Source organism: Echinococcus granulosus (genome assembly GCF_000524195.1).
Source record: "Echinococcus granulosus chromosome Unknown EG_S00002, whole genome shotgun sequence".
Taxonomy (NCBI): Eukaryota; Metazoa; Platyhelminthes; class Cestoda; order Cyclophyllidea; family Taeniidae; genus Echinococcus; species Echinococcus granulosus.
In genome coordinates, this window is record NW_020170382.1 from 2,322,716 (window position 1) to 2,336,223 (window position 13,508).

The 13,508-nt window shown below is 41.9% G+C and overlaps 1 protein-coding gene across 1 annotated transcript in view; it reads left to right on the top strand. All coding sequences in view use genetic code 11, as the record gives it.

The window, feature by feature from the left end:
• Positions 1–13,255, top strand: part of EGR_00598 (Voltage-dependent calcium channel type A subunit alpha-1) — a gene marked incomplete at both ends in the record, with an annotated part of 16,480 nt that extends 3,225 nt beyond the window's left edge. The window contains 18 exons of the mRNA XM_024489847.1: positions 1,734–1,842; positions 2,027–2,127; positions 2,864–3,139; positions 3,288–3,428; positions 3,566–3,767; positions 4,487–4,651; positions 5,020–5,178; positions 6,052–6,135; positions 6,218–6,403; positions 6,486–6,577; positions 7,523–7,789; positions 8,315–8,411; positions 8,495–8,705; positions 9,281–9,381; positions 10,325–10,419; positions 10,495–10,549; positions 11,810–12,380; positions 12,447–13,255. Coding sequence (XP_024355844.1) covers positions 1,734–1,842; positions 2,027–2,127; positions 2,864–3,139; positions 3,288–3,428; positions 3,566–3,767; positions 4,487–4,651; positions 5,020–5,178; positions 6,052–6,135; positions 6,218–6,403; positions 6,486–6,577; positions 7,523–7,789; positions 8,315–8,411; positions 8,495–8,705; positions 9,281–9,381; positions 10,325–10,419; positions 10,495–10,549; positions 11,810–12,380; positions 12,447–13,255 — 3,721 coding nt within the window. The remainder of the gene's footprint in view (positions 1–1,733; positions 1,843–2,026; positions 2,128–2,863; positions 3,140–3,287; positions 3,429–3,565; positions 3,768–4,486; positions 4,652–5,019; positions 5,179–6,051; positions 6,136–6,217; positions 6,404–6,485; positions 6,578–7,522; positions 7,790–8,314; positions 8,412–8,494; positions 8,706–9,280; positions 9,382–10,324; positions 10,420–10,494; positions 10,550–11,809; positions 12,381–12,446) is intronic.
• Positions 13,256–13,508: the final 253 nt, after the last annotated feature.

A 13,508-nucleotide genomic window follows, 5' to 3' on the forward strand; every position in this document is an offset into this window, starting at 1 on the left:
CCAAGAAAAGCCAGCCCCGATCGCCTTTGTTTTAACGCAGTTCAATTTCCACTCAACTGTCCATTCCATTATGCACATGTTCATGTGATTGTGTCGTGTTAAGAAATGGTGACAGTTATTACTCGGAGAAACATCATCAGAGGAATGTGGGGAATGAGGATAAGGCTGAGAATGAGGCAGTCTCCCTCTCTACATCCCTGTCTCCCACCCACACTTCCTACCTTCCTTCCTCCCTTCCTTGCACCCTACCTAAAATGCAAATCCTCTCACGGATGGGTTTTGCGGTGGTATGAGGTCTCGTGCTGCAATGGTGCAAGAATAGGACGTGCAATGCACACCCTCGAATCGCATTGGGTGGCACGGGGTTGGCAGGTCCGATCGCAGTCGTGATTGCTGTCGAGCCCTCACCAAGTGTCTAATTGTGTCCGCCTGCATTTGCCTACACACACACGCACACTGAGCAAGCAATATGTTCAGTGGATGAGGTGGTACGCAGCTTGGAGGTGAGGCGTGAGTAGTGAATGGATCGTGTGGGTATATTCAATGATCTGTTAGCTCGTTCACCAAACACTGCAATGTCTAGCATGAAACCGTTTCTCATCATAAATCAGTCAGTCAACAGTGCAAAATGGAAGGTATGTCTCCATAACACACGTGAGACAGGTGGAGAACATCCAATCGGTAGGCCTTCAAGTTTACCATCTGCCCTCTGCTAGTGCATGACATGTTAGTGGGACACGTTTGCTTAGCAGTTTTCACCGCCATGACTCCTCCTCCTTCCCAGTTGGTTTGGTCGAGGACCCATTGTTTCATCACCACTTGCGCTAAGCATCGCTGGATGTTGTTCTTGGCATTATTAAGGCAAGAAGATGACAGAATGCTCTGGAAGTGATGTGTCCAACATTGAGAGATTCATCGCTGCAGTCAATTGTCGAGTATTTCGAAGTAAACCAGAGTGGTGCGTTTTAGTGCTCCACATCGCACCTTCCCCAAATGTCACGTGCATGTGATGAGAGGTCTCTGCAACTGTGCGTCGAATGGGCGCCAGATTCAGTTTGTAGAGCATACAAGCTGGAGTCACATACATGAGGTGCATTCAGTCACCAATTGATGGCATGGGGATGGGTGTGAAAGAGGGGGTAAGTTGGTCGGTAGCACACTGAAAAGTGCCGTACCGATGCGATAGACCGAAGCATCTTTATGTTGTATAAAGCGTGTGCTAAGACAGTGGGATGCGTTCACCAAGCCCCTACAAATTTCATCAAATCATTTTTTCGAGCGATACCGAAATCCGCACTATATTTGGTATTTGTATCTACCACTTGCAATTACTGAACAATATGAATGGTGATGCAAAAGTGTAATTTAATTTTATTTTTATTTGAGGTTTTTTACTTTTAGTTTGATCTTGTTTAAAACAAATTTTTTTTGTAAAAGATAGCGCCAATTATCCATATATCCCCAACATTTTAGTAGCGGTTAACCACTAATAGTTTTCGCTTTACATTATGAAAATCATTATCACCAATCTAACACCATCTAAGGGTAAACAGATTTGCTTTTACCTTTGTGTCCCCTTTTAAACAATTTTTAGTACATCTAACTTTTCCACGTAGATTCTATTGCTATATTTATTATAGTTCATAGCTATTTCTATTATTTATAAATTTCTTTTAATCATTTCATTAATTACCCATTTACCAAAATGAAACTTTGCCTTTTAAATATTTCAGCAAACCAGCCACCAGCGCTTCAGCTAAGAATTTGAACACCATTAAATCGCTCCGAGTGCTTCGTGTCCTCCGTCCCCTGAAGACGATCAAACGAGTGCCTAAACTGAAGGTGAAATTCTCGACTGTAGCACTGATTGGGAATTGCGCGCTTACTAATTAACCACTTTGATAATATCTTTGTTCTTTTCACGCAATTTGTTCTAAGTACGTGGTTCTTGCCATTTTTTTGCTGTAATAACAAAACGATTCCATCATATCTCCCCATCGTACACAAATTTCTGCGATGGTTTTAGCAACCATCAAATTCTAACAAGAGGCAGGACTGGCCCCAAGTTATATCAGCAGGCAAACTTGACAATATGTGGTTGTTGCAGGGGCCGGTTGAAGTGCTGCGGTAAGCCTTTCAACCAATCCAAGTTAGCTGTAGCAGTCAAAATTCCCCCTGTAGCTTATTCATACACCTACATTCCTAAAAGTACCTTCGTATTTCGTGTTATCATCATGACTCGAATGCATTTAGTCAGGTTAAATGTTTGTTGATTGTGGTGACCGCCCTGATAAAAAGACTTCGTTTATATTATTACCACGCCGTTTTTGGTCAATTTATTTCGCCATAATGTCCGATGTTTTATGACCTCAAACCTTTGTGCAGCACTCACCCTCTGTCACAAGATGCAATTTGTGCTTGAAAATTACTTCCTTGTTTGCTAATTTCAGGGTACCGTCCAGTTTCAGTTCTGATCGTTTCTCAAGAGTTGTTCCTTACCTTCGTTTATGAACGCCTAAGCTGTTATTCTACCAAAGTTTAATGCTTAAACTTCCATAACGAACACACGATTGTCTTTTTGAATTTTTTGGAAGGGAACAATATTATATTTCCCCACTTTGAGTCATTATGGGATTTTTTGCTTCTAAAATGCCTATTTTTGAAGGAGGGTGAATATAAACACGATCACCTTGTTCACACGACAAATAATTTCATACTTCCGCATTCACCTTTGGCCGCTAAACACCAGTCCCAGCAATAAGTAGTGCATCGTACATTTGATAGAGCATTCAACTAGTTCTGAGGATTTTGCATTTATTCTCAATCACCCTTGAGGCCAACCGGTATTCGCCAAAAATATCAGACCACTTTCAGTCGGAAATGTTAGCATCACTCTCATTCAAGTCTCTGTCTACCTCTACTGGTTTTGTTCTAAAGCAAAATTTGCGTATTTTCGTGTCACATTTTTCATGTTTCAGGCCGTCTTCGACTGTGTTTTAAGCTCTCTTCGAAATGTTCTTAACATTCTCATTGTTTTCGTGCTCTTCCAATTCATCTTCGCCGTCATTGCCGTGCAACTGTTCCAGGGCAAATTCTTCTACTGCAATGACGCCTCAAAATTAACCAAAGAAGAATGTCAGTAAGTCGCATGCAATTACTGTGAGGTTGTCCAAATATCTTTGCTTTTTTTCTTTATTGGTCTGGTCAGTACTGATATAACAAACAAGTCATGCTTAAGCCGAGGAACTCCGGCTGAATAATTTCACAGAATACCTATTACCTTTCAGGGGTCAATTTTTTGACTATAACGCAGATGGTGTTCCAACCACGGTTTGGAGAGAATGGAAAGCCCATGGATTCAATTACGATAACGTCTATTACGCAATGCTGACACTTTTCACTGTAACCACTGGTGAGGGTTGGCCCGGGTATGTGAAAAATTCACTTTGCGATATTGTGTGCTGCTTGGAAGCATAAAAAGGTTTAATATTTTTACAGATATTTAGAAAAGTGGTTCAAATCCACTCATATGCTGTTGTAATATCCACATATCTTTAAATTTCAGAGTTCTGAAAAACTCCATGGACGCGACACATGTAAATAGGGGACCTCTGGAGGACTATCAACAACAAGTAGCAATCTTTTACATCACCTTCTTTGTTGTGTTCCCCTTCTTCTTCGTCAATATCTTTGTTGCGTTGATTATTATCACCTTCCAAAAGCAGGGTGAAAATGAACTGATGGATCTGGAGCTGGACAAAAATCAGGTAAGCAAGCTTCCAATTTTAGAATACGTTATGAATGCCAAGAGTAACCTCCAAATGCCAGTGTGGATAGCTTTAAAATAACGAGTTTGTCGATTGTATCTAAATACAAAGTTGTATTGCTCGAGGTAAAGTATTGTGTTCTTTTGCTTGACACTGGATTTGGAGACCCTTTGTGCTCACTGCAATGTATTTCATTTACTGTTATTTTTGAATAGTCTAGCTTTAGTGTTCATTTATGGGGGGAATTGAAAACTTTTAAAAAATCCTAACATTCAATTTTATGCGAAGCTTTAATCCACCATTTAATTGAACATTTAACTCCAATAAAAAGATTAGTGAAATGCGCTTTGGTAAACCACTAAGCGTAATGTTTTTTGATTCTGTTTTGCCCCCATCATCAGACGTTTTTCCATTCTTTTTACCTAAAAAGTGGAAATGCCCAAGACAAAAGAATAAGCCATATTTGTCACAGCTACACAAACATGTCCCGACTTGCTGCCAAAATCTCATTCCCACTTTTAAATAAATGCATTGATAACTGAATGACAAGAGAGATGTTAGTTCCGTCAGGTGACCCAACAGACTTCTGGACTGCTCCAAACTAACGAAAAATGAGTAAATCATTCAGTATGCTCGTGTCCGCTAAGAAGAACTAAGTCACGCCATTTTATCTGGTCGTATATGCCTATCACTACTACTTTTGGTGCTCTACGTCACAGAAACGTTGCGTGGACTTTGCTATCAATGCTCATCCTCTGTGTCGCTATATGCCAAAGAACAAGCGCTCGTGGAAGTATCGCATTTGGCGTCTGGTTGTGTCGACACCCTTCGAGTACTACATCATGGTGATGATTGCACTCAACACACTGATCCTCATGATGAAGGTAAGTGATTCAACCTTGCAGTCCACAAAGGAATCATCCATGGCGCTACTAGATAAGAGGTGCTCTACGGAATGTAGTTTGTTAATTTAAGAATTCCCAAAGAACACGCCATCCCACCTGTACACGCTTTTTTGTGCCAATTCCACTGTCATTTATACTCCCAAATCTCAATAGATTAGGCACAATAAATGACATCTCAAAATGTGCATAATGCGTGTATCAAAATTTCCAACGATACCCTTAGATCCAATGGAAACACCATGCTAAGTATTTCAAGGCAAGCAATTATTAATAAATTAGGTAGAATTATACCAATTTGGAATTTGAAATTGAGGATTTGCTTCTTCCCTGCCTTCTTTTTCTTCCAGTATCATCGACAAGAGAGGAGACCTTCTGTGGCAACGAATATTGACACGGCTCAGCAAAACTACCACAACTACTGCAACACACTAATATTTCTAAATTCTGCCTTCACCATCATGTTCTCCGTAGAGTGTGTTCTCAAAATCATGGCGTTCGGACCGAAGGTAAGTGCAGTAAAATTTCAACTTTTCAGCACTAACGCCTATCTGCTATTAGTCGACTTTTTCCGCGTTTTCTAAGCATTGACTTCAATGAAAAATGAACAAGCCCTTACTTTGATGTAACATTTGAGATATGGAGTATGATCTTCTTTCTAGTAATTTAAAAAACAAGTCCAATTTCATGAATGTTTTCAGGTTTGGACTTAGGGGTTATAATATTTTTAAAATAATTTGTTGCAAGGGTCGCAAGACCTGTTCCCTGAATGTTTTTTCCGTTTATTCTCATTAATAGTGCATAAGTTAAAAGTGGTGGAAATGAGCTTTTAGATTTCTTTGGGATTTATTCCAAAATCGCAATTGAGTTCGAAGTCTTTTATGGGATACTTACTTGCCTTGCGTTACCAGCGCTTCAATTTGTCTCAGTGTTTTAAACCACCTCACAAATAACACCACCGCCTTATCCCATAATTCATGATAAAACATTCAATTGGTTTATTAATAAATGGTTACTTAAGTACTTCTTTGTGTTGTTTTTATTTTGAAGTAAGTTAGACTTGCCGTTATGTTGGATAAACTTTACTTAAAACTTGGCAAATAAGCTCGACGGTTTTGCATTTTCGAACGTAATGCGGGTAAAAGTTACTATCCTAGTTTGATTTTCCAACAAGATCTAACAGAATGTTTGATGCAAGTTACCCAAAGGAAACTTGTAATACGGTTTGGCCATTACAAATTTTTATCAAAAAATCTTCTTCCGTCAAAAAGCTTAAAAATGTTCAACAACTTTCTACAAATGTTGGATTTGTTATTTCTCACTGATTAACCTCACGGAAATTAAGGCTTTAGAAGCTCCTGGAAGGCTACTTTTTGTTACAGAATTACTTTCGCGACCGATGGAACATTTTCGACTTCATCACGGTGATAGGTAGCATCACAGATGTTCTGGTTTCTGAACTTCAGGTGAGACCAGCTTGATATGCTATCTGCCCTGGGACCTGCTTTTGTGGTCTAAGCTATACATCCTCGTTACCTTCTTCTCTAGCAATCAGCATTTTTAAGTCTTGGTTTCCTACGACTCTTCCGAGCAGCGCGTTTGATCAAGCTTCTTCGACAGGGCTACACAGTGCGCATCCTCCTGTGGACGTTCATTCAGTCGGTGAAAGCATTGCCTTATGTCTGCCTCCTAATTGTCATTCTCTTCTTTATCTATTGCATCATCGGCATGCAGGTGAGTAAAATGCCCTGTCCTGCGTGACCCCTTCCTTCCGGGTTTTTGCCGTAATGAGACACGCCTCTTAACATTTTTTCAGGTTTTTGGAAACATAAAAAATGATCCAATGACGCAGATGAATAACCACAACAACTTCCAGACTTTTGGAAGCGGTATCCTGCTCCTCTTTAGGTAAGCCAATCAAGATATAAACTATGCTGATGCAAAATAGGAATTTGAAATAAATTATTTGGAGCAATTTGATGATATTGGTGCTTTTAGAACTTCGAAACTCGTTAATTTTTAAGTAATTAAGATTTAGTTAATATACGATACATAGATGGTGGTGGCCACATCATTTATGTACATTGATCCAGTGTGTCAACCTGTGGTAAAAGTGGTGATCCTCCCCCTCCTTGGCGATGAGCACAGGATTCGCAATTTCGAACTGCTTTTTAGTAATTTACCAACTTCTCTAAATGTCAAGACGTACGTTTTTATTCGCAAACGCAATTTTTACCTATATTTGCAGATGATATGTTTCTGTAGATACGAAAACATTCTATTTTGAAGTATTCACAAAATAACTTACGGAAGTACTTTAGGTAACAATGGTGCGACACCCAAAAATACCTTATGAATGAATGAAAGGGCAAATAATTTCTGCTTGCTGCTATACCGATCTGCCAAGTGTTTGTTGCTATTAACCGAAACGATTCTAGGCCAAACGAAAGAAGAGAATGCTTTGCATTTCTCAGGCATTCGCATTGGCATGCTCCGATTTCCAGTGATAGCAATGAAGGATCGGACGAAAATTCAAGGTCAAACTTGCCTTGACGACAGATTAATTGAGAAATGACGGGTTCAGTGAGAATATTCGAAATGTGTGACTTTTTGGGGCGACCTTGGGTGAAAATTTGATCACCAATTAAATGAAATTGAAAGGTTTATTCGATGTAACGAATGTGCTCTGGAAATCCTTTTCACACTTGCGTCTTAGCAGAAAGCAGGTGCCGCACTCGAAGGGTCGTCCATCTGCTACAATTACTGATCCAATTTAGACATGTTTAAAGGATATCACCGAAGAGGCGGGCAGTACCGAAGGAATGATTTGTGTTTTTGATTGATGATTGGCAGGTGTGCAACTGGCGAGAATTGGCAGGAGGTGATGCTAGACTGCGACGCGGGTCGGGAGTGCGAGGGCTCCGGTACATCGTGCGGCAGCAAGACAACTTACCTCTACTTCGTTACCTTCATCTTCCTCTCAGCCTTTCTCATGCTGAATCTATTCGTGGCCGTTATCATGGACAACTTTGACTACCTCACACGCGACTCCTCCATCCTCGGGCCTCACCACCTCGATGAATTTGTACGCGTTTGGGCTGAGTACGATCCCACCGCTCGGTAAGTCATTCACTCCTGCCTTTTCGTGCAATCACTCATCATGGTAGAGAGTGACTATTCCTTAAACATGAGTTCCCTGAAGACACTGAAGATCACACCAGTCTATAAGCAGGTTTGTCATCAACACACAGAAGGGATACGAGATTTTTACAAGTGATATAAACGTAGTTCCACGTCCCTTGAGTGGTAGTAGAATTGCAGGAGATTTCGTGCTTTTACGGTGAAAAGTAATCTAAACTCTTAGGGAAGTGGTTAACCAACAAATAATATACTTACTTCATGGTATTTTTAAGCGACCTAAGCCATCTATCAAGACTCCCTTTTTTTTCGACATTTAAGTTCTTTTCAAAGCATCGTTGCGGTCTTTTGTGAATAGAATAAGACCTAGGATTCTGGTTGTACTGGAAAAGATGGTATTGTAACAAGGTGCGAAGTAAATTGGTGATGTTAAAACAATTGGTCAAAACTTTCCGTTTACTGTTATAAGTCCGATAAGCTAACCATTTTAATCGTCGACTCTTGCAGCGGTCGCATACATCACACCGATATGTACGAAATGTTACGAAATATGGAACCGCCTGTTGGTTTCGGGAAGAAATGCCCTTACCGACTAGCCTACAGGGTTAGTGCTTTTCACACATTTTCGTTGAATACCATTTTCATTCGAAATTAATCTTACTGCACTCCGTATCCATCCGTTTGCAGAAACTCATCCGTATGAATATGCCCGTCGATGACAACGGAACAGTGCACTTTACAACCACCCTTTTCGCGTTGATTCGTGAGTCGCTAAGCATTAAAATGGGACCGGCAGAGATTATGGACCAGCGTGACAACGAACTGCGCTATAGCCTACTCAAACTCTGGCCCGTGCAAGCCAAACGTATGATGAACATTCTTGTCCCACCGGACTCAGGTAAGCCTACTTAGTTTTAGTTGGAGCAAATGTCACTTATTTCTTTTCAATTAGAACAGTAATATAGTGGGATCAAATAAAAGAACCTGGTAACTTTCTAAACTGATTGTGCAGTTAATTAAAAGAAGGTTATCCACTTTCCATGTCCTCACTAAACCACCCTTCTCCTAAAACAAGTTTTCAGACTCCTTGATAATCCTTCAGTTGCTTATAGTATCTTCTTATTTTTCATGCGGACGATTTTTCGTCAATTTACTGACTACCTGTCTGTATGTGCTCCAACTCACTACTTAATAATCTGATTTTCATTGGTTAAACGTATGACGACTTTTGAATAGTTCAACCTTTGCTCGAGAGTATAAGCTTCGTAAGGCGTGGTTTAATTCCGATGTGTTATCTGTGCGAACTTATTAAGACACCGGCAACGTAAGTATCATTTGTTTCCTTTGCGGTTTTCATATCTTACTGGCAGAAGGTTCAGTAGTTGTTTTTTTTGGTAGTTATTGTTCACAAGTGACTTCTAGTCTACTTATGAGGTCGCGAGTAGCATGCTTAAACTATTTTACGGTTAACAGAGCTCGTCTATCACAAGATGACAGTCGGAAAGATTTACGCAGGCCTGCTGATTCTCGAAAATTATCGACTCTCCAAACATCCTCAAGGCAAAGACCAATCGGTGAGCTGCGTTTTAACCACTGGACGAGATTTTCCCAAGTCAAATTACTCAATTTTAAGGATTATCCGCTGTAATTTGAGAAAATTTAAATGAGTGCATTATTACGTTTTTCAAATAATTATTCACTGATTTACGACCGGTTGGCAAAAACCAGCCGCTACTGCCGAAAGGAGCCGTTATTTAATGATTTAATGCAGCCATGTAACCATTTGAAAATGCTGAAACATTGAAAAATTTGGCATCATTACAGCTGTCACCAGTGAGCAGTTCATCCTCAAGTGGATCGAAGGTAGTCTGCCCCTATCCGAGAATACTTACTTACCGCCTTATCAATTACTAATGCTACTATAACTGCTGATATTACTGCTGCTGCTACCACCACTACTACTACTACTTATATTAGAGCTCTGTTTGTGCATTTGGGCATGCAATATTTCTCATTTTTACTTATCGCATCAACCACTGATTTATTTGCCACTCTGGTGCACTTTTGCATGCCTACTTAGCGGACTTATTGTTCGTACCACTGCTACCGGTACCATCGTACCCTTCTACTAATCTGACCTGTGTGTGTTTGATATGTCTGTTTACGTCTGACCTTTTTGCACACACATGCACAGACTCCGGACTTTCTGACAGAGACCTCCACCAACGTTCCAAGGCCACACCTTCTTTCAAGGCTCCAGGTCTGGTGAATAATATCATCGACGCAAAAAAAAATATGCCAGAAGGGAACTCTTAGGCGTCTAGTCCACTCTGTGCGTGTTTGTGTTTCAGTCGCTGTGTTCGTATGTGCTTGTGCCGACTGGCGGTTATCGCCTCCGATTTGTCAATTCAGTAACCTAGACAGCGCATGCCCCACTCCCTGGCGGCTGGAGTTACCCCTTACTCCACCCAACCCCCTTTTAGCGCATAATTGCCTTTTGTCTCTTCTATTGCTTAGAAATCGGCTGACCTTCTGGCTCGGTTTTTCGGTGCCGTCACCCACAATGTACATCGATCAGCCAGGAACTCGGAGACCGAAGACGACTCTCTTCAGTAAGTTGAATAGTGACGGACCGCTTTTCGTCTACGGTGAGTGAGAACTTGAAAATGTCATGTTTCCCTTTTCAGCACTGGAAGTCGTTGGAAATCACCCAAGGAGGTCGTTAGCAAACGTCCTACGAAGGTACACTATTCATAATCCTCTCCCGTAGTGGATAATCTGTACTTTTCTCTAAAAAGGCCACCGATGACTTCATAAGCTTATTGTTAAATAATCGGTTTCGTCTTTAGGTGCTTCTGAAATAACTTTAAAGGAAAATGTTGCGAATAATAATAGCTTCTTAGCCATTTCAAGTCGACAATTTAAACAGACTTAATTTTTAAATGCAAACTCCTTACTTTCAACAAAGTTTTATTGCGATTTGATTGCTGCCAAAATCAAGAACCCATTTAAGCATTCAATATATTTCCCAAATATTCCTCCGAACGTGTGGTGATGCGCGCTTTGTGTCGCGCTAAGCTATTCTAATGAATTGTTTGTTGACCTTCATTCTTATTTTCTGTGGTAATTATGCATGCGATGTGCAATCTCTCGACACTAGGTGTTGGTAGTATTTATCTGCAACTCATTTTTCTCAAATCTAGAAAGTTCCTTATCCTTAAGTTTACATTTCATCCTGTCATTATGCATAACCTTGCTGTTACCCTGTCAGTGTTAAAGAAAGAGCCTCAGTTACTGTCAAAAACTTTTGAGTGGTCCAAGTGGCCTCGTAGGAGGTTACAAAACAAGCGTTTCTGCACTACCATACTCCCAATTTGTGACAGCATACGACAAGTTGGTGTACAGCATGAGGGCAAACATTTGAATCGGCACCATTTTTGAAGAAGAAATGTATTTAAGGATCTGATGGATCAATTTAAAAATAGTGTTTCACTTCCTACTTTTGTTGCAAAATAAACATTAGTAGAGCTAAAGAACGTTAGTATTTTGTTACAATAGTAACAAAGGCAAGGTTTAGCATTATCGCTAGAGTCGGTGCCAAAGGAGTGTACCCTCATTCACATTTTTAAGTCAAATAAAATTCGATTTCTTTTGAAGTAGGAGGATTATAACGTAATGCAGTGCCTAGCAAGAAACTCATCTGATGCTTGAAAGCTGCATTATTGCTGGATATATGATGAGGAATACAAATTTGTAAAAAATTGTTTATTATAAATCCGCAGGACATTTCGACTGTAAATGCGGTTGAAATGTCGGAGCCTCCTATACCTGGAACGTCGATAACCTTAAAGACCTATGCTATAGCGTAGCATGCTTATTTATAATAATCTACTTAAATGCTTTATAAGGCACTCTTTCCTTCGCGGTCTTGCTAGTGCAAACTTAGTAGCGTGTCGTTGAATAATAAGCATTTAAGTATGGAACTTCTTGGCTTGACTATAGAACCCTCTGATGAGCAACAGTGCAAAGAGTGCAGACTCACAACAGTCTCTGAAGGCGAGAGCAACGCCACCTCGAGCGGTAGTCAGTGCAGCAGCGGAGGTGGAGAGAGCGCCATCTCGAAGCAGTGACCTCTCCTTCATCGAAGAGGAGGAAGAGGAGGAGGTGGCAGCTAAGACGTCAGTGGTGCAGGAGCCACTGGAACCCGTGCGCAGCGTGCCAAGCTGTCGTCTCGCCAGTCGCCCTATAGCCACGTACCCGCCTGCCGCCAAGGCCTGGCGCCGCGGTGGCGGCAGCGTTTGCGGACGAGAGGTGGCGCCGCGCTCGCGCTTTCACATGCTGCAACCCTATCACCGCTATCAGTATCACGGGGGTCGTGACCTCTCCACTTCCTACCACGGCATGATCACCTCGGGCGAGAAGCGGCCCCATGACATGTCGGAAAGCATTTCTCTCGGGGCACAGAAGACCCACTCACCTGACGATGGCGGTGGAAGGAGCCCAATTCAACCACCTGCTCCCAAACGCATCATTCTCTCGGAATTCAGCAAGTCGGAGGACTTCAGTAGTGGTGGTAGGCAGAGTTCTCACAATTACTTTATTTAATTTTATGATTTATAATATTCTTCGGCTTCTCTAGTTTCTCTACCTCAAACCCAAGCTACAGGTCTGCGTTCACGCCAGCGTTTCTCCCCTGCGTGGCAATTGAACCCTGTGGGATGCTACCCAGTGTCTCGTATCTCTAATCTTGACAACCCCGTCCGATTCTTCCACTCTTCCAGAAGATTCAATGACCCCTTCTTCAACGCTACCTCCTCCTCCGCATTTCGCACGACCCGTGAAGAGGCCATGGGAGAGTATGGGTCATCAAAATATCTCCACGACTACACCAATGCCCCTTGCGTTGTTGTCGCAAAACCACCATTTTCGCTAATGCCTCCACTGAAAGACCCACAGAATTACAGCCCAAGTGTTCTTCATCGTGGAGATGACAGCATTTTGGCTACCAGGAGACCCCTTTATATCAACTTCCCCAAGCTTGAGCACTCTCCAACTGGCTCAACAGAGATTTACACTGATTTTTTGGAGGAGGCAATGTTGGATCAGGAAAAACTGTCATCCCCATTGCGGGCCTCTGTACTGCGGCCGACAATGCCGCCACCTTTCTATGAACCAATAGATCCAGTGGGTCAGGGAGGAAGTTTATTGAACGCCTTCACCCCGCCAACCCCGCCCCTACCACCTCAGCGGTCGGTGAACAGGTCGCTAGACTCTATCCTCCTTCGAATGAGAGCCGCCAGCCAACACCATCAGCCCCTAACCCACCACCAGCAGTTGGTTGTGGAAACTAATAGACCTACTTTCTATAGCCCTCACCACTTTCAACACCGACACCAACAAGGCGATCACCCCTACAACCACCACTATTACCGATACCACCTGCCTTAGGGACTTCCATGGGTGCGAGGGTTGGTGAATAAGTATGTATTTATGTAAGGCTGCGCCCTTCCCCTCTATAGCCCTACCTCCCTTTTAATCTCTCCGTTATGGCACAGCCCTTATGAGCAGCCATGGTTTCTGTTGGACCAAGCATCCGTGATACAATGTACTAGCACCGCTCTTGCTTTATGCTTTTGCATTTCCCTTGGTCTGCGGGGATTCTCCGGGGCTCTGAACCTTCGCTGAAATCGAATTAAGCCGT